Consider the following 25,341-nt stretch of genomic DNA (forward strand, 5'->3'; position numbering starts at 1 on the left):
GGTTGGTTAGCAGTGATAGGCCCCTGGAGAGATGACTTGAATTTTTCCTTCTCAGGCTTCCCTTCAGCGGGCCTTCTGTGAACTGTCTGTGGTCTGGTGATAAAGCTAAAAGAGAAGTGGGCAAGAGCAAACCAGGAAGGGGGGAGGGCAATGCAGAGACGCAGAGCATGCTCAAAGAGGAACGGGGCAGGAGCTGTTCAGGCCACAAAGCACCTCAGGCTAGAAACGGTATGGGTCTCTACAGTTCAACCAGAGACAGAGATTTTTTGAGCACCTACTGATGTACAAGGCATTCGGCTGTCATTTGGGAAGGAGAGAGAATGCAAAATGCTAAAAGCAGCAAGTTGAAGCTTACAAAAATGTAGCTGAATGAGAAGTCAATAAAGAGGTGAAAAAGTACAGGGCTTTATCCAGAAACAATAACCAGTGAAGTCTGAAGTAAAAGGAAATGAAGACAACTTGTAGCAGATAAGACCAGAGAAGCAGGTTGAGGTCAGTCAGTGCAGGACTTGACCACTACACCAAGGAATTTGAACTTTATTCTATAGGCAACAGGGAGTGGTACAATATTCAAGTTCACATATAAAATAGTAAAACACCATCAAAGTTATGTTCTAAGGAGATCCCTAAGGGAGAGGGAAACTTGAGGTTGGGAAGACTTACAAGAAGACTACCGCAACAGTTCAGCTAAGAGGATATCAACATGAATGATGGGGATTTTGAAATGTGGGTAGACAGGAGAGACACTGCAGAAAAAAAATGAACAGAATTTGCTTATTGGACATGAGAGCAGAAGGAAGAGTCAAGGATGCCCTGAGGCTGTTATTGATTGCATTCAGAAATATGAAAATGGAGGGAGGAAAGGAGTAAGTGCAGTTCTTTTTTGTTTTGTTTTGTTTTGTTTTTTTGAGACAGAGCCTCACCGTGTTGCCCAGGCGACTCCGTGTTGCCCAGGCTGGAGTGCAGTGGCGTGATCTCTGCCCACTGCAACCTCCATCTCCAGGGTTCAAGTGATTCTTCTGCCTCAGCTTCCCAAGTAGCGCGGATTACAGGCGCAAGCCATCACACCTGGCTAATTTTCGTATTTTTAGTAGAGACAGGTTTTCACCATGTTGGCCAGGCTGGTCTCGAACTCCTGACCTCAGGTGATCCACCCACCTCAGCCTCCCAAAGTGCTGGGATTACAGGCGTGAGCCCCTGCACCCAGCCAATGCAGTTCTGATCAGGAAGAAATCCCCCAGGATAGACCCTGAAGACAGCGGCCAGGTTCTCAGTTCTCCGAGGTGAGCATTTACCATTTCTTTTTCTTTTTCTTTTTTTTTTTTTTTTTTTTTTGAGACAGTCTTGCTGTGTTGCCCAGGCTGGAGTGCAGTGGAGCGATCTGGGTTCACTGCAACCTCCGCCTCCAGGGTTCAAGCGATTCTCATGCCTCAGCCTCCTGACTAGCTGGGACTACAGGCACATGCCATCCCGCCGGGCTAATTTTTGTATTTTTAGTAGAAATAGGGTTTTGTCATGTTGGCCAGGCTGATCTCAAACTCCTGGCCTCAAGTGACCCGCCCACCTCAGCCTCCCAAAGTGCTGGGATTACAGGCATAAGCCATCTCTCTTGGCCCGCATTTCCCATTTCTAATTGTATTTCCCAAATGAAAGCACATCTAAATAATTTAGCATTGCTTAAGTCCTGTGTGACTTTCCAGGAGGCAAACATTCACTCCCATTTTAAAGACATAAGAGGAAAGTTGAGACACATGTTTAATACTGTACAAAGAAGTCAGGCGTGGTGACTCATGCCTCTAATCTCAGTACTTTGGGAGGCTGAGGCGGGAGGATCACTTGAGGCCAGGAGTTTAAGACCAGCCTGGGCAACACAGGGAGACCTTGTCTCTAAAAACAAAAAGATGCTGGGCATGGTGGCTCACACCTGTAATGCCAGCACTTTGGGAGGCCGAGGCAGGCGAATCACTTGAGGTCAGGAGTTCAAGACCAGCCTGGCCAACATGGTGAAACCCTGTCTCTACTAAAAATACAAAAATTAGTCCAGGCATGATGGCTCATGCCTATAATCCCAGCACTTTGGGAGGCCAAGGCGGGCGGATCACCTGAGATCAGGAGTTCAAGACCAGCCTGGCCAACATGTTGAAACCCCATCTTTACTAACAATACAAAAAGTAGCCAGACATGGTAGCACATGCCTGTAATCTCAGCTACTTGGGAGGCTAGGGCAGGAGAATTGCTTGAACCCAGGAGGTGGAGGCTGCAGTGAGCAGAGATCACACCACTGCACTCCAGTCTGGGTGACAGAGTGAGACTCCGTCTCAAAAAATAAATAAATAAAATAAAAATAAAAATAAATAAAAACAAAGACAGAAGGTAATAGTGCACCAAGGAACAATGATAAAAAGAAAAAGAAAAATGTCCAGGCCACTTGACATCCACTTTGTTTAAATTCTCATTGTTGGCATTCCAAGAAAGTCTCTTCTCATTCATATTTGCTAGCTTCAGTTCATGTATGGATCACCAATAACAAAACTGTTAGAGTGTAATTTATTTTATATGTTTATCTATTTAAATTCAGAGATATTGCTATGTTGCCCAGGCTGGTCTGGAACTCCTCAAATAAGACTCCTGCCTCAGGCCGGGTGCGGTGGCTCACACCTGTAATCCCAGCACTTTGGGAGGCCGAGGCGGGTGGATCATGAGGTCAGGAGATCGAGACCATCCTGGCTAACATGGTGAAACCCTGTCTCTACTAAAAATACAAAAAAATTAGCCGGGTGAGGTGGCAGGCACCTGTAGTCCCAGCTACTCGGGAGGCTGCAGCAGGAGAATGGTGTGAACCCAGGAGACGGAGCTTGCAGTGAGCTGAGATCGCGCCACCACACTCTAGCCTGGGTGACAGAGCGAGACTCCGTCTCAAAAAAAAAAAAAAAAAAAGACTCCCGCCTCAGCCTCCTAAGTACCTGGGACTACAGGTGCGCACCACTGTGCCAGGCTAACAGTGTATTTTAAGTAGCAAAGAAAAACATGCAAGTCAGCTAGCATCTATCCTCCAACAGTACAGTAACTTTCCTCTGATAAATACTGATGCCTCCCTCTTTCTGAACTGTCCCTCCCTGAGGATTTTTCTGTTCAAAGCTCCACTTCTTTTTTTTTTTTTTTTTTTTTTTTTTTTTTTTTTTTTTGAGACGGAGTCTCGCGCTGTGTCACCCAGGCTGGAGTGCAGTGGCGCGATCTCGGCTCACTGCAAGCTCCGCCTCCCAGGTTCAGGCCATTCTCCTGCCTCAGCCTCCGAGTAGCTGGGACTACAGGCGCCCGCCACCACGCCCGGCTAGTTTTTTGTATTTTTAGTAGAGACGGGGTTTCACCATGTTAGCCAGGATGGTCTCGATCTCCTGACCTCGTGATCCGCCCGCCTCGGCCTCCCAAAGTGCTGGGATTACAGGCTTGAGCCACCGCGCCCGGCAAAGCTCCACTTCTAACTGAGTGTTTGTGGGTCACCTCACTTGCTCTCAACAATCACTGTAGAATTCCAAAACAAACTGTTTTCAGAAGAAAAAAAGAATCTTTAGGGGGTTCTCTTGTACTAGAAACAAAAAACTGGGTTAAGTGGCACAAAGAAGGAAAATGGAGAGGGGAACAACAAAAGGAAGAAGAAAAACGAATACAGTTCTCTTTTGTTTAAGGAAACAAAGTGACCTAAAATAAGTTACTTAGGAGCCTGCAGAGCTTCCCACAAAGGTGGAAATTACGGGCAATATTTGTACTCTAAGATAAACAAAAGCAAATTTATTTTCTCCATGCTAAAAGGATATGTTGGTCACACAAGTTTTACCTATTAGTACTGACAAAACAAGATGAAAGAGAGAGTGAGAGAGAAAACCAACCCAGGGGCTATTTTGCTAACATGCTCTCTGGCTTCTACTCTGGTAAACTAGGTTACCCTTCATGTTACCCTCAGATATAAATAGCATTCATTTCCTTTCACTGGCCAGACAGACTTTAATACTTTGTTTCCTGGGTCCAGAAGAAAAAATACTTATAACACATCTCCTTTTAAATTTGAGTTACTAAAAAGCTGGCTCATTTCTCTTTTTTTTTTTTTTGAGACGGAGTCTCACTGTCACTAGGCTGGCGTGCAGTGGCACGATCTTGGCTCACTGCAACCTCTGCCTCCCGGTTCAAGCGATTCCCCTGCCTCAGCCTCTCAAGTAGCTGGAATACAGGCGCACACCACCATGCCCAGCTAATTTTATTTTAGTAGGGATGGGGTTTCACCATGTTGGCCAGGATGGTCTTGAACTCCTGACCTTGTGATCCGCCCACCTCGGCCTCCCAAAGTGCTGGGATTACAGGCGTGAGCCACCGCGCCCAGCGAAGCTGGCTCATTTCTAATCAACTTTGGATTAAAAAAAACAAAATGTATTTGCTATTACTGCTTTGTTAAAATAGCCCAGAATGCCCCCCGTGGGACTTCTGAGTAGCCATTTCCTTTTTAGTGCATAGTTCAAAATCCTCCAGAACACAGCTCCAGGTCTCTGCGTGTACCCAGGATGCAATGCAGGTGAACATTTTATAGACTGACTCGGATAAGCAGTAGGCCCTCTGCAGGATCCTCAATGAGGTTTTCTGAATAAGAGCAACTTCAGTTGCTAGATGGAAATAATGAGGCATTTCTCCCAAATCAGACTTCACTCTTTTTAAGGAAAGAAACAGCTGCACAAGGAAGTTAACAGCATCCCTGGTCATCTAGTGGTTAGGAAGAAAAAAAAAGGAAAAGAAAAAGATATTAAGAACAGTTAGGCCAGGTGCAGTGGCTCACGCCTGTAATCTCAGCACTTTGGGAGGCCGAGGAGGGCGGATCACGAGGTCAAGAGATGGAGACCATCCTGGCCAACATGGTGAAACACCGTCTCTACTAAAAATACAAAAATTATCTGGGGGTAGGGGTGTGCATGTAGTCCCAGCTACCCGGGAGGCTGAGGCAGGAGAATTGCTTGAACCTGGGAGGCGGAGGTTGCAGTGAGCCAAGATCGCGCCACTGCACTCCAGCCTGGTGACACAGCAAGACTCCATCTCAAAAAAAAAAAAACCAGTTAAATAAGTGAAGGAGCAGAAAGACTCCTACCAATCTACAGATTCAACTACCAATCTAATGTCAGTGCAAGTTGGGCTTGGCAACTTGCACCTGAAGCAGTTGAAGAGGCCAAGAGAATCAAATGAACAGGCTGCCACTCAACCAGAAGCATTACCTCACTTCAACACCACAACTTGGCTCCTAGACACTGGTCTGAACCTGAAGACATGGATTCCAGTCTGGAACTAGCTTCATTTCATTTTTCTACTATAATCTCTACCAAGCTCAACCTAACACTCCTGAATTCAGCAGAGACAAATCAAAGACAAGAAAGGACATTTTGGAAAGCATCATCAAAGATCATTCCTATCTCTACCAATGCAAAGGCAAGGAATGAAGACCAGATTCACCTGTCCCCCAAAATACCTGGGCCTCGAAGGTGCTCTGTGCCCTTGGCTCACGGTACAAGGAACGCTGTCCTGCTGGGCCAACCCTATACTCTCTTACCTCTATCTATGTATTATCAGACTCCTCCCCGTCAGACGGCCAGCTCCTGAGGGGTGCCTTGTTTCTCCTGCCGTGCATCAAAACCAGCATTTTTTCTTGTCTTTTTTTTTTTTTTTGAGACAGAGTCTTGCTCTTGTCGCCCAGACTGGAGTGCAATGGCACGATCTTGGCTCACTGCAATCTCCACCTCCTGGGTTCAAGTGATTCTCCTGCCTCAGCCTCCCAAGTAGTGGGGAATACAGGTGCCCACCACCATGCTCAGCTAATTTTTGTTTTTTTGGTGTTTGTTTTTGTTTGTTTTTTTTTTGAGATGGTGTCTCACCCAGGCTGGAGTGCAGTGGCGCAATCTCAGCTAACTGCAACCTCCGCCTCCTGGGTTCAAGCGATTCTCCTGCCTCAGCCTCCTGAGTAGCTGGGACTATAGGCGCACGCCACCATGCCCGGCTAATTTTTTTTGTATTTTTAGTAGAGACGGGACTTCACCGTGTTAGCCAGGATGGTCTCGATCTCCTGACCCTGTGATCCGCCTGCCTCGGCCTCCCAAAGTGCTGGGATTACAGGCATAATCCAACGCATTTGGCCTAATTTTTATATTTTTAGTAAAGACGGGATTTCGCCATGTTGCCCAGGCTGGTCTTGAACTCCTGACCTCATGATCTGCCCGCCTTGGCCTCCCAAAGTGCTGGGATTACAGGCATGAGCCTGGCCAGAAACAGCATTTTTAAGCAACCGTTTGCCTTGGGTTCTCTAGGCTATCAAGAAGTGGGGACTTTGGTCATATGCATATAGGAAAAAACAAATCTACTACTCTATTTCCCTTGGAGCCTGTATCAACAACCAGAGGCAGCCCAAAGGGTTCTTCCTACCTGTTATAGAAGATGTAACTCTCCTCTGAGGCCAGAATAACTCTGGAAACAGAGATGACCCAACTAGAACTGGGGAGCTTGATACCATTTCTTACCAATTTTAGCAGGAACAACTTAGCAATTAATAGTGTCACCCTGGCCGGGTGCGGTGGCTCACGCCTGTAATCCCAGCACTTTGGGAGGCCGAGGCGGGTGGATCACGAAGCCAGGAGATCGAGACCATCCTGGCTAACATGGTGAAACCCCATCTCTACTAAAACTACAAAAATTAGCCAGGTGTGGTGGCAGGGACCTGTAGTCCCAGCTACTCGGGAGGCTGAGGCGGGAGAATGGCGTGAACCCGAGAGGCGGAGCCTGCAGTGAGCCGAGATTGTGCCACTGCACTCCAGCCTGGGTGACAGAGCAAGACTCCGTCTCAAAAAAAAAAAAAAAAAGTGTCATCCCACTTACTGTAGGTATTACGAAAAGACAAAATTTTTTCTTTCTTTTTTTTTTTTTTTTGAGATGGAGTCTCACTCTGTCTCCCAGGCTGGAGTGCAGTGGCACGACTTCAGCTCACTGCAACCTCTGCCTCCTGGGTTCGAGCGATTCTCCTACCTCAGACTCCCGAATACCTGGGATTATAGACATGCACCACCACACCCATCTAATTTTTGTATTTTTAGTAGAGACAGGGTTTCGCCATGTTGGCCAGGCTGGTCTCGAACTCCTGACCTCAGATGATCCACCCACCTTGGCTTCCCACAGTGCTAGGATTACAGGCGTGAGCCACCACGGTGCCTGGCTGACAAAATTGTTTAAACTATTTCTTTATTTATTTTAGAGACAGTTTCACTATGTTGCCTAGGCTGGAGTGCAGCAGCCAATTCACAGGATCAATCATAGTGCACATCACCCTAGAACTCCTGGGCTCAAGCCTCCCACCTCAGCCTCTCAAGTGGCTGGGACTACAGGTATGCACCACCACGCTCAGCTTTCAAATTATTTTAAAATAAAAATAAAACCGAAACCTTAACAATAATTCCTCTCCAGCATATGGCTAGTCTGTTTTTTGAAAGGAAATGAAAGACTGAAATCCCTCAACATTTCTCACTCCGGGCAGCTAACTGGTTTCAGAGCTGGCTGGCCTGACTTCTCATAGAAGACTAAGGGAATGAAGTGCCTGCATGGCCTGGCTCTGGTGTACTGGCTGAGAACACAGCACCCACCTCTTTCTGCTGCCATTGGCTTTGTCCTCCGCCAATTGTCTGGATTCTGGCAGCCTCTTGTGAAGGGGCAAGGAGATGATGTGCTCTTAAACTCTCACCCGTCCCAGCACCATAGCCCAGAATGTCATGGAAACTCAAGCGACAGTGAACTCTGAGATAAGCCCAAGGAAGATGCAAACTATCAGCACCATCAGGCGCTTCAATCGCACCTTGTGGTGGCTGCAATGAAGGAGAAACATAAGCACTGAGGAAGTCCTCTGCTCACCTCGTTTCCTCTCATTTTACAAACTCTTGTGCAACATGCCACTCCTCCCTGCCCCTCATAGTTTCCAAGCCTTGTAAGAGCAAGTGGAGTGCTGGCCCACACTTTACACAGCTACTTGACAGGCTCTTCATTGCTGGTAAATGACTGTCACAAATAGGTACTAGGGGTCATGCCAAAGTTCGCACATAAATGGAGCCTCACGGACACATCCAAGGGGAAAAAAGCCCCAGGGGCCCTTGCAGAAAACCCCGGAGCTAGATAAAAAAAGACAGGTCTGCAGGTCCTCCCAGAGCACGGACTCACCCAAATTTCAGCCCTGAGCCCCCCATCTCCAAACGACAAGCTCCTGCTCAGCAACTGGCCTTCTGTGCTCCCCATTATCCACCAACAGCTGGGTGGGAAAAACCTAGTCCCTTTATAACCTGTAACCTCATCGTGACCTCTGGTCCCAGAGTAGACAGGACTCCTCAAGACTCCAGCCCTGTGCACTCCGCTATCATCACAGGGGCTGAGGACGGACAGAGCCCCAACATATACCGAAGGCTCTTTCATAGGCAGTGCACCCCCCCCCTCCACCCCCCACGCGACAAACTCAGAAGGTCAGGATTGAAGAGCAAGCTGAGATGGAGAAACAGGCCCAGAGAGGGGCAGCAAGTGGCCCGAGGTCACACAGCGAGTTCGGAATGGGGCTTTACTAAAACCCTAGCCTCTGGATTCCCGAGTACCCCATTCCCACCCGCCTACCCTCGTCAGGCCCGCCTGAGAAGAACATCACAGAACTTCTGCCCCAGTGTCCCCGCCTCCGGAGGGCCACCAGGACTTTGGTCTTCGTCCCGTGCGTCCACTGGCCAAACCGCAGACCCTGCCCACCCAAGGGCCGGCCCACCGCCGCCCCCGGCCCAGCTCCCGAGCCCAGCTTCCCGCCGCCCGCCGGACCTGCAGAGTCGCACTCCCTGGAGCCAGCGGCGGCAGACATTTCCCTGCCTGCTTCCTCAAGCTCTTCATCCCGCCGCCCGCCCCGCGCGCTCCGCCCCCAGACGAACCCGCCCCATGTGCCCTCTCCATCAATCGAAAGCCTGTCTTTTCCATCGCTCCGCCCCAAAACAGAACGGAGCCCGCCCCCTGTGGGCGGGTCTCCTCCAATCCCCACCGCTCCTTCCGAGACGGATACCTGCCTCCGCCAATTGTCGCGTACCCTGGCCAGGTACCTGGAGCCGAATTACAACCGCGCGGCGTTGGCAGCTCCAGCTCCGGCTCTGCGCACCTGTACCGAGACAGCCACAGGAATTCAGGATCCCGGGTCGCAGGATCGAAGCCTGTGCAGGAACAAAGGGGGCGGATTGCGCCACGGGCTTGATGAGCTAGTTCTGCATGACTGTATTATCCCGAGAGACTCCAGCCCTCTACCTCTCGCGCACAGAAAGGTTCTGTGCGCACTAAGGTTCAACTGCAAGAATAATTGTGAACACAAAAGTACTATTCCAAGGCAGAGACCACCGCCATTCCTTGAACCTCACGGTAACTATGTGCCAAGGTCTGCGCTTCGTATAAATATTATCTTCCTACTCCTCGTAACACACCTTTTATGAAGGAGGAAACTATTATCCCAATTTTCTTTTTTTTTTTTTTTTTTTTTCCAATTTTTTTTTTTGAGACGGAGTCTGGCTCTGTTGCCCAGGCTGGAGTGCAGTGGCCGGATCTCAGCTCACTGCAAGCTCCGCCTCCCGGGTTCACGCCATTCTCCTGCCTCAGCCTCCCGAGTAGCTGGGACTACAGGCGCCCGCCACCTCGCCCGGCTAATTTTTTTTGTATTTTAGTAGAGACGGGGTTTCACCGTGTTAGCCAGGATGGTCTCGATCTCCTGAACTCGTGATCCGCCCGTCTCGGCCTCCCAAAGTGCTGGGATTACAGGCTTGAGCCACCGCGCCCGGCCAATTTTCTTTTTTTTTTTCTTTTCTTTCTTTCTTTTTTTTTTTTTAGACGGAATCTCACTCTGTCGCCCAGGCTGGAGTGCAGTGGAGCGATCTCGGCTCACTGCAACCTCTGCCTCCCGGATACAAGCGATTCTCCTGCCTCAGCCTCCCGAGTAGCTGGGACTACAGGCACGTGCCACCATGTCCAGCTAATTTTTTGTATTTTTAGTAGAGACGGGGTTTCACCATATTAGCCAGGATGGTCTCCATCTCCTGACCTCATGATCCACCCGCCTCGGCCTCCCAAAGTGTTGGGATTACAGGCGTGAGCCACCACCCCCGGCCTATTATTCCAATTTTATATACAAGGCAACCAAGTTCAGAGAGGTTAAGTCTGAGGTCGCAGACTGACTAGCAGAGTGGAGGATTCAAACAGATGCCAGAGGGTTGGGGGATTTCACCACCCATAACCTCCACCAGCAGTTGGCAGCCCACGCCAGAGAAACACACACTCTAAGTAAGCAGTGTGTTTACTATGAAATATATCAAGACAAGTCCTCTGTTTCTCCCTTAATCAGACTGCCACTCTCCTTTCTATAAATTCTTTTTTTTTTTTTTTTTCTGAGACGGAGTCTCGCTCTGTCAACCAGGCTGGGATCTCAGCTCACTGCAAGCTCCGCCTCCCGGGTTTATGCCATTCTCCTGCCTCAGCCTCCCAAGTAGCTGGGACTACAGGCGCCCGCCACCTCGCCCAGCTAGATTTTTGTATTTTTTAGTAGAGATGGGGTTTCACCGTGTTAGCCAGGATGGTCTTGATCTCCTGACCTCGTGATCTGCCCGTCTCGGCCTCCCAAAGTGCTGGGATTACAGGCTTGAGCCACCGCGCCTGGCTCCTAGAAATTCTTGAGTCACCTCTGTCTCTGACTCAAACCCTCTGACTCAAACTATCTGACTCTGGAACAATTGCTCTTAACCCTTCTGCTATCCTGCCTGCTCTGTTTGTAGAGCATCATGAACCTGACCGAACTGAATGGGATGTGCAAGGACATGATATATGAGAAGACTTGAGTTCCAGTCCTGACTATGGCACTGCCAGACGCAACTTTTAAGTTATCTTCAGCATTTACATACTATTAACCCGTACTTGGTCTTGTCTGATCCTCACAAAACTCTTGGATTATTGGAGAAAGCAAGTTTATACTTCCATTGTATAAATAAAAAAGCCAAGGTCTGAAAAAATAAAATATAGTAGGACCAGGCGCATGCCTGTAATCCCAGCACTTTGGGAGGCTGAGGTGGGAGGATCATGAGGTCAGGAGATTGAGACCATCCTGGCTAACATGGTGAAACCTCATCTCTACAAAAAACACAAAAAATTAGCTGGCCATGGTGGCTTGCACTTGTAGTCCCAGCTACTCGGGAGGCTGAGGCAGGAGAATCCCTCTAACCCGGGAGGTGGAGGTGAGCTGAGATCACACCACAGCACGCCAACCTGGGTGAAAGAGTGAGACTCCGTCTCAAGGAAAAAAAAAAAAAATACAAAAATTAGCCGGGTATGGTGGCGGGCACCTGTAATCCCAGCTATTCAGGAGGCTGAGGTAGGAGAATCACCTGAAACCAGGAGGTAGAGGTTGCAGTGAGCTAAGATTGCACCACCACACCCCAGCCTGGGTGACAGAGCTAGAATCTGTCTCAAAAAATTAAAATAAAATAAAAAATAGATAAAATATAGTGTTCACATTCACATCTAGGAAGTAACAGAGCTGGGATCTGCACTGAAATCTCTGAACTCCGAGGGCTTTGGCATCAGAACCTGAAGTTTCAAACCTGGTCCTATTACTTCAATTTTATTTTTATTTTACTTATTTATTTATCTATTTATTTTGAGACAAAGTATTCCTCTGCTGCCCAGGCTGAAGTGCAGTAACATGATCTCCGCTTACTGCAACCTCTGCCTCCCAGGTTCAAAGGATTCTCCTGCCTCAGACTCCTGAGTAGCTGAGATTACAGGCACGCGGCACAACGCCTGGCTAATTTTTGAATTTTTAGTAGAGACAGGGTTTCACCATGTTGATCAGTCTGGTCTCGAACTCCTGACCTCATGATCCGCCAACCTTGACCTCTCAAAGTGCTGGGATTACAGGGGTGAGCCACCACACCTGGCCCCTATTACTTCAATTGATGATTGATCTTGGGTAAGTTACTTGCCTCCTCTGTGTCAATTTACTCCCCTGTAAAACAGGATATCTACTACTTAGTATTGTTCAGAAGACTAAACGGAGAAATACAGTTGTTGTGCATTGTCTCGATATCTAGAAAAATGTCTGGCACACAGTAGGTGCTCAATTAATGTTAGCTAACTGTGATCTCTTGTTAGCCGAAGTTTCTCTAATAGTAGACTCTTAGCCAAGACACTTCCATTCTCTGGCCTTTCGTGCTGTACAACATTATCCATCAAGGACTGGGTGAAAAAAAACTAGTTCCTTTTGCCTCTAGTGCCTCTAGTAAAATGAAAGAGTTGGGCTGGTGGATATCTAAGAGTCTGTCAATACTGAGAGTCCCTTCTCACCCAGGTCCCTCCCTAAGGAAATCCTCATTATGACAAGCACTGGGAGAAGTTGGTTGGTACAGAGTTTCTCTGCTGGTTACCCCAGGTGTGGTGTGGACTTCAGAAGGATGAGCAGGTAAGGGGACTGCAAGACACACACCCAATCCTAAAAGAAAGAAGTCATCCTTGACTCCTCTCTCATTCTCATAGCTACCAACCTCTGTTCATGCAGTCAACAAATACTTATTAAGTGCCTGCTATATGCCAGGCACTGTTTTTTGTTTGTTTGTTTGTTTGTTGGGTTTTTTTGTTTTTGGGGGTTTTTTGTTTTTTTTTTTTTTTTGGAGACGAAGTCTCGCTGTGTCCCCCAGGCTGGAGTGCAGTGGTGCGACCTCTGCTCACTGCAAGCTTTGCCTCCCGGGTTCACGCCATTCTCCTGCCTCAGCCTCCTGAGTAGCTGGGACTATAGGCGCCCACTACCGCGCCCGGCTAATTTTTTGTATTTTTAGTAGAGACGGGGTTTCACCGTGGTCTCAATCTCCTGACCTTGTGATCCGCCCGCCTCGGCCTCCCAAAGTGCTGGGATTACAGGCGTGAGCCACCGCACCCGGTTTTTTTTTTGTTTTTTTGTTTTTTTTTTAAGATGGAGTCTCGCTGTGTCACCCAGGCTGGAGTGCAGTGGCACGATCCTGGCTCACTGCAACCTCTGCCTCCCAGGTTCAAGCGATTCTCCTGCCTCAGCCTCCCGAGTAGCTGGGACTACAAGCACGTGCCACCATGCCTGGCTAATCTTTTTTTTTTTTATTTTTAGTAGAGACGGGTTTCACCATATTGGTCAGGCTGGTCTTGAATTTCTGACCTTGTGATCTGCCCGCCTTGGCCTCCCAAAGTGTTGGGATTAGAGGCGTGAGCCACCGTGCAGGCTGGCACTGTTCTTATCTCTGCGGATGAAGTTGTGAAAGTAACCCAAACTCACTGCCCCCATGGTGCCCTCATTCTCATCAGTTGCAAGATGCCTCTGTATCTTGCAAGTCCACCCCTCCTTCCCCATTCCCATCGCCAGGGCTCTCCCAAGTCCCAGCCTCATTTTCCATTCCTTAGCCATTCCAATACATTCCTATCTCCCTGCTCTGGCCTCTTTTTTTCTATACTATTGCCAGAGGAACTTTTCTAACTTGCAAATCTTGCCTTATCACTCTCCAGCTTAAAATTCCTTAATGGTTCTTTGCTGGGTAGCTAAGACCCTTCATGAGATGCTCTCTGCTGACCTTTCCTGGCTGAGCTCTCTCCACAAAAATTCACCTCCTACATGAAGCCTTCCTGAGCTGTTTACAGGCGAGAGGGTGCCATGAGTTAAAGAAGCACTAGAGCAAAACACGCAAGAGCTCAGGTTCTGGAGTAGAACTTTTTTTTTTTTTTTTAAGGGGGGTGGGGAGACAGAGTCTCGCTTTGTCACCCAGGCTGGCAATCAGTGGCATGATCTCAGCTCACTGCAACCTCCACCTCTTGGGTTCAAGCAATTCTCTTGCCTCAGCTTCCCAAGTAGCTGGGACTACAGGTGTGGGCCACCATGCCCAGTTAATTTTGTGTTTTTAGTAGAGATGGGGTTTCACTATATGTTGGCCAGTCTGGTCTCGAACCCGTGACCTCACGTGATCCACCCGTCTAAGCCTCCCAAAATGCTGGGATTACAGGCATGAGCCACCGTGCCTGGCCTGGAGTAGAACTATATAATCCTGCCTAATCCTGGCTCTGTCATTTACCAGCTAGGTACTCAGGCAACACTCTTATCCTCTCTGAGCCTCAGTTTCCTCATCTATGAAATGGACACATAGATAATACTTCCCTTGTAAGATCGTGGTAAAGAGTAAATGAGGCCAGGCTGGGCGCGGTGGCTCACACCTGTATTTCCAGCACTTTGGGAGGCCGAGGCAGGTGGATCACAAGGTCAGGAGTTCGAGACCGGCCTGACCAGTATGGTGAAACCTCGTCTCTACTAAAAATACAAAAATTAGCCGGGCATGGTGGCCTGCGCCTATAATCCCAGCTACTCAGAAGGCTGAGGCAGAACAGTCACTTGAACCCAAGAGGCAGAGGTTGCAGTGAGCCAAGATGGCGCCACTGCACTCCAGCCTGGGCAACAAAGCAAGACTCCGTCTCACACACACACAAAAAAAGTAAATGAGAGGCTGGGCGAGGTGGCTCACGCCTGTAATCCCAGCACTTTTGGAAGCTGAGATGGGCAGGTTACCTGAGGTCAGGAGTTCGAGACCTGCCTGGCCAAAGTGGTGAAACCCCATCTCTACTAAAAAATATAAAATTTGGGCAGGCACAGTGGCTCACGCCTATAATCCCAGCAGTTTGGGAGGCCAAAGTGGGCGGATCACCTGAGGTCCAAAGTTCGAGACCAGCCTGGCCAACATGGTAAAACCTGTCTATATCAAAAAATACAAAAATTAGCCGGGCGTGGTGGCATGCACCTGTAGTCCCAGCTACTCGGGAGGCTGAGGCAGAAGAATCGCCTGAACCCAGGAGGTGGAATTTGCAGTGAGCTGAGATTGTGCCACTGCACTCCAGCCTGGGCGACAGAGCCAGACTTCGTCTCAAAAAATAAAATTAAAAAAAAAAAATTAGCCAGGCATAGCGGCAGGTACCTGTAATCCTAGCTACTTGGGAGGCTGAAGAAGGAGAATCACTTGAACCCTGGAGGCAGGGGTTGCAGTGAGCCAAAACCGCGCCATAGCACTTCAGCCCAGATGGGCAATAAGAGTGAAACGCGGTCTCAAAAAAAAAAAAAGAAAAAAAGCCAGATACGGTGGCTCATGCCTGTAATCCTGTAATCCTAGCACTTTGGGAGGCTGAGGTGGGTGGATCAAAAGGTCAGGAGTTCGAGACCAACCTGGTCAACATGGGGAAACTTCATCTCTACTAAAGATACAAAAAATTAGCTGGGCGTGGTGGCACGCGCCTGTACCAGCTACTTGGGAGGCTGAGGCAGGAGAATCACTTGAACCTGGGAGGTGGAGGTTGCAGTGAGCCAAGATCGTGCCATTGCACTGTAGCCTGGGCAACAGGGCGAGACTCCATCTCAAAAATAAATAATTAATTAAATTTTAAATTTTTTTTAAAAAAGGAGTAAATGAGATAATGTGTGCAAAGTTCTTGGAATAGTGCCTAACACATGCCAAATCAACAATGAATGCAAGCTATGAGTCTTCTTGTAGAGGGGAAAAACATTTTCTGAGTTCTTGCTCTGTGGTAGGCACTTTTACATGTGTTATCTCATTTAATTCTCACAACCCCATGTATAAGGTATTCATTACATACAGAAGCCTATAAAAACTATAGTTCAGAGAGGTGAAGTAGCTTGCCCAAAGTTGTCAGCTAGGAACTGGCAGAGATGGGTTTCAAACTCAAGGGGCTGTATAGCTTCAAAACCCAGGCTCTTTGGTGTTATTTCTATTATTATACCTCCTACAACTACTGTTAATAATCATAAAATATGTTATCCTTATTATTTTAAGATTTAGAGATAAATTTCCCACTGCTTAATAAATTTTAAACCTCTTGGCTGGGTGCCGTGGCTCATGCCTGCAACCCCAGCACTTTGGGAGGCCAAGGTGGGTGGATCACCTTAGGCCAGGAGTTCGAGACCAGCCTGACCAATGTGGTGAAACCCCGTCTCTACTAAAAATACAAAAAATTAGGCTGGGCGTGGTGGCTCATGCCTGCAGTCCCAGCACTTTGGGAGGCGGACGTGGGTGGATCACCTGAGGTCAGGAGTTCAAGACCATCCTGGCCAACATGGTGAAACCCTGTCTCTACCAAAAATCCAAAAATTAGCTGGGCGTGGTTGCGGGTGCCAGTAATCCCAGCTACTCGGGAGGCCGACGCAGGAGAATCGCTTGGACCCAGGCGGCAGAGGTTGCAGTGAGCCAAGGTCACACCATTGCATTCCAGCCTGGGCGACAAGAATGAAACTCCATCTCAAAAAAAAAAATTAGCTGAGCATTGTGGCGGGCGCCTGTAATCCCAGCTACTCAGGAGGCTGACGCAGGAGAATTGCTTGAACTGGGGAGGTGGAGGTTGTAGTGAGCCCAGATTGCACGACTGCACTCCAGCCTGGGCAATAAGAGCAAAACTCGGTCTCAAAAAAATCAAATAAATAAATATCTTAACCAGGCATTCAAGGCTCTATAATCATGTTTCTACTTCCTTTTTTTATTTTATTTTTTAGAGACAGGGGTCTCATTCTATCGCCCATGCTGCAGTGCAGTGGAGCAATCCTAGCTCAATGTAGCCGTGAACTCCTGGGCTCCTGTGATCCTCCCGCCTTAGCCTCCCAAGTAGTTGGGATTACAAGCAAGCTACTAAGCCTAGCTGCTGCTTCTGCTTCCTTTTCCCTTATCCCCTAGTTTGAATCCAAGGGCAGTCCACTTCCTGGCACAGCAAGCAAAAAAGGTGAAATCCCTGGAGGCTCAGGCTCCACAGCAAGACCACAGAGAAGACCAGCCCTCTCCCACTGCCACAAAGACAAGAGATAGCCTGAAAGAAGACAGCTAAAAGTGCTGGGTAAACACTTAAGCCCCAGCACCTGTTGGCTTGAATTTGCATGTTCTATGACTAATCCTCTGCTCTGTACACAAACTCTCCTTTACCTGCTGGGCTAACTTCCCATTCTAAACAAATTTTGTCCTAGAGGCCACTAACCTTTCACTGCTAGCCCAAAGCTAGACCATTTTCTCAGCTGCAGTGAGTGACAGCAGGGTTCAGGGGCAGGAAAGCCAATATGACAGATGGTTCTAGCTGTGAGTTCTAGCTGTGGGTAGCAGACGGAGGGAAGCTGGGCTGCTGGAAGCTGCTCAGCCTGCCAGCTTGTAAGAGATTCTGAATCACAGTCACAACCTACCCTGTGCAACCCTGCCCAGAGCCAGGAGGGCAAAGGGGCTCTGCTCTGGTTAACACTCAACTCCAGAAACTGTAAACACAAAAGCAAACACCATGGTTGGCTGGCAGCCTGGGGGCACTGTGGCTTTACACCAGCAGCTTTGAAAGGACACAGAAACCATGGGGTATGAGTCTAAAGGGTGGAAAGTCAACTGGGGTGGGTGGGTGAATACCCAGCACCCACCCACCCCCAGGGAGCCTGGGGTCTTACCTACCTGGACAGGCTCTAGCAACTTCGTGGAGGAACATCCTGGTTTGTGAACCAAAAGGTAGCTGGAATACGAGGCTAAGCTCTGCTGTGTCCAGCTGGACGGTCACATCTGAGCCTGCACAAAGGAGTCAGGAAATGAACCCTTGGCTGCCAGGAGCTAAGTGTTTGATGCAGCCTAAGGCTAGAGTCCTCAGAATGGAGAATCAGCAACCCGGACTCCCAAAGCCCCTTCAGCCCTTAAGCAACTTACTTGGGACTGCTGCTGGCACAAGGAAACCCTCTGTACCCTGAGTTCCAAATTAACATCATCCCCTCTTTATAGAGGAGGCAGATGAAGGCTCTGAAAAGTCAATAAGCCTCAACTGCAGTACTAGATGGAGCTGGGAGAGAACAGGTTCTCTGGATATGTAGTCTGTACCCCACCTGATGAAATGAAAAGCACATAGAGGCAGACAAGAGGGGATGTCCATGGGCCAGTCTACCTGACTGTGCCAGGTAGTGTGATAGGCACAGGGAATACCATGGTGAAGAGAATACGCGTGGGTCCATCTCAGGGAGCTAGACTGTAGAAGGCTTCCCTATTCATAGCATATACCCAATACTGGGCACATGGTGAGCACTCAAAACATCTGCTGAACTAAGAGACAAACAGAAGTAACCTAGCACAGCAATTAAGAGTGTGGGCTCAGGCCAGGCACGGTGGCTCACACCTATAATCCCAGCACTTCGGGAGGTAGAGGTGGGTGGATCACAAGGTCAGGAGTTCGAGACCAGCCTAGCCAATGTGGTGAAACCCCGTCTCTACTAAAAATACAAAAGTTAGCCGGGTGTGGTGATGGGCACCTGTAGTCCCAGCTACTCGGGAGGCTGAGGCAGGAGAATGGTGTGAACCCAGGAGGCGATGCTTGCAGTGAGCAGAGATCACGCCACTGCACTCCAGCCTGGGTAACAGAGTGAGACTCTGACTCAAAAAAAAAAAAAAAAAAAAAAAAAATGTGGGTTAGGCCGGGCACAGTGACTCATGCCTGTAATCCAGCACTTTGGGATGCCAGGGCAGAAGGATTACTTAAAGCCAGGAGTTTGAGACCAGCTTGGAAAACATAGTGAGGCCCCCCTCCCCTATATCTATAAAAAATTAGCCAAATGTGGAGTCCCAGCTACTTGGGAGGCTGAGGTGGGAGGATTGCTTGAACCCAGGAGGTTGAAGCTGAAGTGAACCATATTTGTGCCACTGCACTTCAGCCCAAGTGACAGAGCAAGATCCTGTCTCAACAAATAAAATAAAAGAGTGTGAACTCTAGAATCTGGATTCTCTGAGTTTGAATCTTGGTTCCACCCCTTACTAAACTGTTTAATTTCTCTGGGCCTCAGTTACCTTGTCCATAAAATGGAGATGAAAACAGTGATAACCTCATAGAGCTGTGAGAAAAGCCTGATTTAGGCTGGGCGCGGTGGCTCACGCCTGTAATCCCAGCACTTTGGGAGGCCGAGGAGGGTGGATCACGAGGTCAGGAGATCGAGACCATCCTGGCCAACACGGTGAAACCCCGTCTCTACTAAAAAAGTACAAAAAATTAGCTGGGCGTGGTGGTGGGCGCCTGTAGTCCCAGCTACTCGGGAGGCTGAGGCAGGAAAATGGCATGAACCTGAGAGGCAGAGCTTGCAGTGAGCCGAGATCACGCCACTGCACTCCAGCCTGCACGACAGAGACTCTGTCTCAAAAAAAAAAAAAAAAAAAAAAAGAGAAAAGCCTGATTTGGTGTATGTAAAACTTTTAGCATAATGCTGGCATAGGATAATCATTGACTCATTATTTGCTTCTATTATTATTGTTGTTGTATAGCAAAGAAGACAGACATTAAATATGTCAATATAAAGAATTACATCACTGATTGAGAGAGGCTGGCAAAAGAAAAAGGCAAGCCAGGCATGGTGGCTCATGCCTATAATCCCAGCACTTTGGGAGGCTGAGGCAGGTGGATCACCTGAGGTCAGGAGTTCAAGACCAGACTGGTGAACATGGCAAAACCCCGCCTCTATGGAAAATACAAAAATTAACTGGGCATGGTGGTGGGCGCCTATAATCCCAGCTACTTGGGAGGCAGAGGCAGGAGAAAGAGAGAGAGAGAGGGAGGGAGGGAGGGAGAGGGGGAGAGGCGGAGAGAGAGAGAGAGAGACAGAGAAAGAAAGAAAGGGAGAAAGAGAGAGAAAGAAAGAAGAGAAGAGAGGAGAACAGAGGCACATGTATCCAGTGGGATACAAAACAATTTCAGGGTTTTTTGTTTTTGTTTTTGTTTTTGTTTTTTGAGATGGAGTTTTGCTCTTGTTGCCCAGGCTGGAGTGCAATGGTGCGATCTCGGCTCACCGCAACCTCCGCCTCCCAGGTTCAAGCAATTCTCCTGCCTCAGCCTCCCAAGTAGCTAGGATTACAGGCATGCACCATCACGCCTGGCTAATTTTGTATTTTTAGTAGAGACGGGGTTTCTCCATGTTGGTCAGGCTGGTTTCGAACTCCTGACCTCATGATCTCAGCCTCCCAAAGTGCTGGGATTCAGGCGTGAGCCACCGCCCTGGCCTAATTTCAGGGGTTTAACAAAGGCTGCCTGGGAAGAGAAATGCATGAATGGAAGCCCTGAAGGCTGAGTAGGAGTTGACTAGGTGAAGAGATGTGAGGCTTGTAGGAGGATGGGACAGCGTGTGCAGGGGCTCCGAGGTGAGAAAGTGTGATATCGGCGGGGGAACGGAAACAGCAGCAAGGAGGAGAGTGATGAGAGATGAGCCCATGGAGATGGGTAGTGCGAGATCCTACAGGGTCTTGCTTGCTGCAATAAGTTTACCAGGGGGTGCTCTTACTTTACATCATTCTCTCTCTGAAGATCAGGTACCCTCTGCCCCAAGTGAGACCCAGACCAAGAGGACCACTCACCAAGGATGTAGAGTTCACCATCCGGGGACACTGTGGGGAGGGAAATGAGAATGCCCTTAGCAATTGAGCTTACTCCCCCTTACCTCCCCCCATCAAGGACAAAGATGACCTGAGGGGCCCATAGGAGAGGATTCATACCACCCAGCCTCCTGTGGCACCTTCTTCCAGCGTAAAATCCCGCGAGACTGGCACTATCTGGTCCAGAGAGACATCGTCCCCAGTAATGGCCATCCTCCGGTGCGTATAGAGGAAGAGACTAAGGGCAGGAAGCAGAGGTGAGGATGGGGGCCTGCTGGCTGTCCCTCAGTCCTATCTTGGAGGCCTCGGGGTGCTCACACTCCCTCCTTAGTCCCTAATACTGTGCTGGTGGTGCCCTGGCTAGGCACACTCCTCATGCCATCTCTGTCTATGGTGCCCATCAGAGACTGCAGTTGTATGGATGAGGTCATCAAACCAGAATTTTTCTCATCTGCAGGAGCCCCTGATTGTTAGTAAAACACAAACACATGTTTGATCTAACCATGGTGCATTCTAGCACTGTGTGTGACAGGAACAGTGTAACCTTAGCTACCCACTTCTCTCCCTGAACCTGTTTCCCACCTGTAAAATTGGGGTGATGGATCAGAAAATGTCTAAGGCCCCTCCCTCCCAGCTCCTAGACCCTGAGTCACTCACCAGCTATGAGACCTTTGACAGCTGTTACTCTCTCTCTGCTTCTGTGTGGTATGTGGGTGTTACTAGACAACATTTATCGAGCACTTTCTTTTTTTTTTCCTTTTTTCTTTATTTTTTTTAAAATTATTTGAAATAGAGATAGGGGTCTCACTATATTGCCCAGGCTGGTCTTGAACTTCTGAGCTCAAGTAATCCTCCCAGCTCAGACTCCCAAAGTGTTGGGATTACAGGTGTGAGCCACTGCACCCAGCCTTATTGAACACTTTCTGTGCACCCCATGGTGTTTGTTTTTTCTTTCTTTCTTTTTTTTTTTATAGAGACAGGGTCTTGCTGTGTTGCCCAGGCTATAGTGCAATAATAGTTCACTGTAATCTCAAACTCCTCGACTCATGTGATCCTCCCACCTCAGTCTCCTGAGTAGCTGAGACTACAGGCATGCACCACCATGCCCAGCTAATTTTCTTATTTTTTGTAGAGATGGAGCCGGGGGGCCGGAGGGGGAGGTCTCACTTTGTTGCCCAAGCTGGTCTTGAACTCCTAGCCTCAAGCAATTTTCCTTCCTCAACCTCCCAAAGTGTTGGGATTACAAGCATGAGCCACTGCACCTGGCCTAACTCACTTTAATCTGGACAAATCGAGGAGTAAAACAACTTGCTCAAGATCATGTGGTTCCACCAGGTGCAGTGGTTCTTGCCTAAAATTCCAACACTTTGGGAGGCTGAGGCGGGAGAATGACTTGAGGCCAGGAGTTCCAGTGTGCAGCTATGAGTGCACCACTGCACTCCAGCCTGGGTGACAGAAAGAGACCCTGTCTCTAAAAAAAAAGACCATGTGAGGCTGGGTGCGCTGCACTTTGGGAGGCCAAGGCAGGTGGATAACTTGAGGTCAGGACTTCAAGACTAGCCTGGCCAAAGTGCTGAAACCCCATCTCTACTAAAAATACAGAAACGAGCCAGGCATGGTGGTGGGCACCTCTGTAATACCAGCTCCTCAAGAGGCTGAGGCACGAGAATTGCTTGAACCTGGGACGCAGAGGTTGCAGTGAGCGAAGATCACGCCGCTGCACTCCAGTCTGGGTGACAGAAAGAGACCCTGTCTCTTAAAAAAAGATCGTGTGAGGCTGGGCATGCTGGCTCATGCCTGTAATCCTAGCACTTTGAGAGGCCAAGGCAGGTGGATAACTTGAGGTCAGGACTTCAAGACCAGCCTGGCCAACGTGGTGAAACCCCCTCTCTACTAAAAATACAGAAATGAGCCAAGCATGGTAGCAGACACCTCTGTAATACTAGCTCTTCAAGAGGCTGAGGCACAAGAATTGCTTGAACCTGGGACACAGAGGTTGCAGTGAAACAAGATCACTGCACTCCAGCCTGGGCGAAGAGCAAGACTCTGTCTCAAAACAAACAATAGATCATGTGGCTTGTTAGTAACAAAGCCTGGGTTTGAACCCAGGCAGTTGGACCACAAGGCTCAAGATCTGGACCAGTATGTTAAACTCTCTCTTCTCAAGAAACTTCCTCCTTAGATCTTGAGGATTATAAGTTAGTACCTGTGCAGGGTTTAGAATATAGTGTTCAAAAAATATTAACTGTCATTTTGATAATTATTCTAGGAGACTCAGACCCTGCCCTGGAGTGACGGTTGAAGTTGAGCTGGAGGGTGCAGTGATGAACAACCCCATGGCCCAGACAGGTGGGGACCAAGCCCCTCACTCACGCGTGTTCCTGGCTGCCGTGCTCCAGGCGGTAGCGCACAAGTCCCAGGAGGCGGCTCTGCCGGCTGTCCCCTTCACACAGCACACCTTGCACTGCCTGCGGCTCAGAGTCAAGGGAAGACAACCCAGAGGCGAGGCCGCTCCCCACCCAGGCTGTCCCACCTTCCTCCGTTCCCCTGTCCCCTAGATTCACTGTGTGGCCTTGGGCCAGTCACTCTCTAAGCCTTCCTCATCTATGAAATGAGGATAATAATCCCCAACTTCATAGGGAGTTAGGAGGATGACTGCATATTTAAAGCATCTGGCGGAGAGTCCAGGACTCAGTAAGTACTTAGTAAATACTGATTTCCTTCTCCCCTGATGGTTCAGAGAGGCAGGAGAGGGGATAGACGCCTCGACACCTTCCATTCCTCTTCCCAAGGCCAGGGCAGGCTCAGGGCTGCAGTTAGCACAGGAAGGATATGATGACGCAGTATTCCCCCTCAGCCAGCGTCTCCTGGATCGCCACAGACTGGTCCATGCTGGCTCCTGCTGAGTGCACACACCCTGTGGGAGGGGAGATGGGAGCCCCCTTTGGTCAACAAGTTACGCATGGGGTGATGGAGCTGCCTCAGAGGGGTGGGATGCAGGAGGGAGGGGCCTTTGCGGAGGGAGACAGTACTGGGGAGGCCTGATCCTCCTCCTGCTCCTCCTCCTTCTCCTCCCTAGAATAGGCCTTTCAGTTTTTAGGGTTAGGGGTCCAGTCCCTTTGCCCCTGCTGGGATCTACAGTTTGTTGTACTGCCTTTGTCTGGGAGGGCATCCAGTTGCTCTTGAGTGTGGTCTATTCTACTTGTTGGAAGCGGGGTATGTGGATTGGAGAAGGGGACCTGGTCCCTTTGCTCCTAGGACAGGGCTCTGCCTGTCTTTTGGGGGCAGTTTTTGTTCTGCTGGCACCTCTCTGGGAGGTGTCAGTGGTGTGTCCATGTGGGGTTCAGGGAACATCCCCTTACTGTCATTCAGGAGGGTCCCATTCCTCTTTCCTTGGAGACAGGAAGTGTCCCATTGCTGCTTGCCCTTCACCCCCGCCCCAGCAGGCCCATTGCATCAGCTGCAGGCCGGTGGCGGGGGGGGGGGGGTAGGGGGTGTCCCAGCCCTCAGCTTGCCCACTCCCTCCTGCCCAGCCCTGCCCTGGCTTTCCTACTCTGCTCCCACCCACAGCTCCCTGCCATTGCCACCTACCTACCTCCTGAGCTGTCACCGCAGGGCACACAGGACTCCGCTGCCCCAGGTTCCGGGACAGTGACTACATTTCCCAACAGCCCCTGCGCCACTCGGTGGTCAGTCAGCCTGCAAGTCCCAGCATGCCCGAGTCAGTCGTGGGGTGGGGAGTCTCTCCATCCCCATTAACCCCTTAGGTCCTGGGGTACACTGGGCTCCCTATTCCAGAAAGGTTTTCAAATGATTGCCCTCACTCCCATCCCCAGCCCTCTAGGTCATGGGGCCAAAGCTTCCTGCCCAGGAGGAAGATGGTCACATTTTATCTTAGGGGAAGAATATAATGCATTTTTATTTCCTCCTTAGTTCCATCATCAGCTCTTCTCACTCCAGGGTAGACAGCCCGGACCTCTGCTGAAACTCTTTCCCTAAAATAACTACCCTCTCCTGGTTTAATGGAGGGAGAACCAGACTATGAAGAACCATTATGTCCGTTTTCCAGGTGGAGAAACTGAGCCTTGGAGAGGGTAAGCAGTTTGACATTAAGTCTTGTAGCTAGCAGGTGGCAACACTGGGACTCCACTGAAAGTCTAACTGCAACTCCTGGGCCATTTGTACCGCCACACACTGCCCTATTTCCTCCCTCAGCCCCACCTAGCCCTCCTGCCACACAGTGCTGTTTGAGGCTACTGGGTGTGAACGCACTTTATAAAGGGTATGACACTGTTCCTGTCTGACAATGTCCTTCCCCTGATCCACCTGGCTGTGTGACCTTGGCCAAGACCTTTCTTCCCTTGGGACTCAATTTCCCCATCTAAGATAAGGAGGTTACCCCAGATGGACAAAAAGAGCCAGCACAGGGACTGGGCACAGTGGCTCATGCCTGTTATCCTGGCACTTTGGAAGGCCAAGGAGGGAGAATCGCTTGAGGCAGGGAGTTTGAGACCCCATCTCTAAAAAAAAATTTTTTTTAATTTAGCTGGGTATGGGGTGCATGCCTGTAGTCCCAGCTACTTGGGAGGCTAAGATGGGAGGATCACTTGAGCCCAGGAGTTCAAGGCTGCAGTGAGCTGTGATTGCTCACCCAGCTCAGATAAGGATTCTCACTTGGCCTATTGGCCTTTTAATTAGGCTGTAAACTCCCATTGGACAGGACTATGCCTTTTCATCAGTACACTAGCAGTTGCTGGCACACAGTTATCTATGGAGTTAGTGAATTCCTTACTGAAATATTTTAATAAATACACCTTCTCTCAAGCTTTGACCCAAACTGAAGGAATGGGCGTCG

The 25,341-nt window shown here is 49.2% G+C and overlaps 1 protein-coding gene across 1 annotated transcript in view; it reads right to left on the reverse strand.

Annotated features, from left to right (window-relative positions):
• Positions 1–24,132, reverse strand: part of INPP5B (inositol polyphosphate-5-phosphatase B) — an 81,465-nt gene extending 57,333 nt beyond the window's left edge. The window contains 8 exon segments of the mRNA XM_025367687.1: positions 8,860–8,973; positions 8,976–9,239; positions 17,547–17,657; positions 20,469–20,498; positions 20,627–20,724; positions 22,860–22,960; positions 23,327–23,403; positions 24,082–24,132. Of these exon segments, the coding sequence (XP_025223472.1) occupies positions 8,860–8,973; positions 8,976–9,239; positions 17,547–17,657; positions 20,469–20,498; positions 20,627–20,724; positions 22,860–22,960; positions 23,327–23,377 (769 nt within the window). The 5' untranslated portion in view covers positions 23,378–23,403; positions 24,082–24,132.
• Positions 24,133–25,341: the final 1,209 nt, after the last annotated feature.

This window comes from Theropithecus gelada, chromosome 1, assembly GCF_003255815.1.
Source record: "Theropithecus gelada isolate Dixy chromosome 1, Tgel_1.0, whole genome shotgun sequence".
NCBI lineage: Eukaryota > Metazoa > Chordata > Mammalia > Primates > Cercopithecidae > Theropithecus > Theropithecus gelada.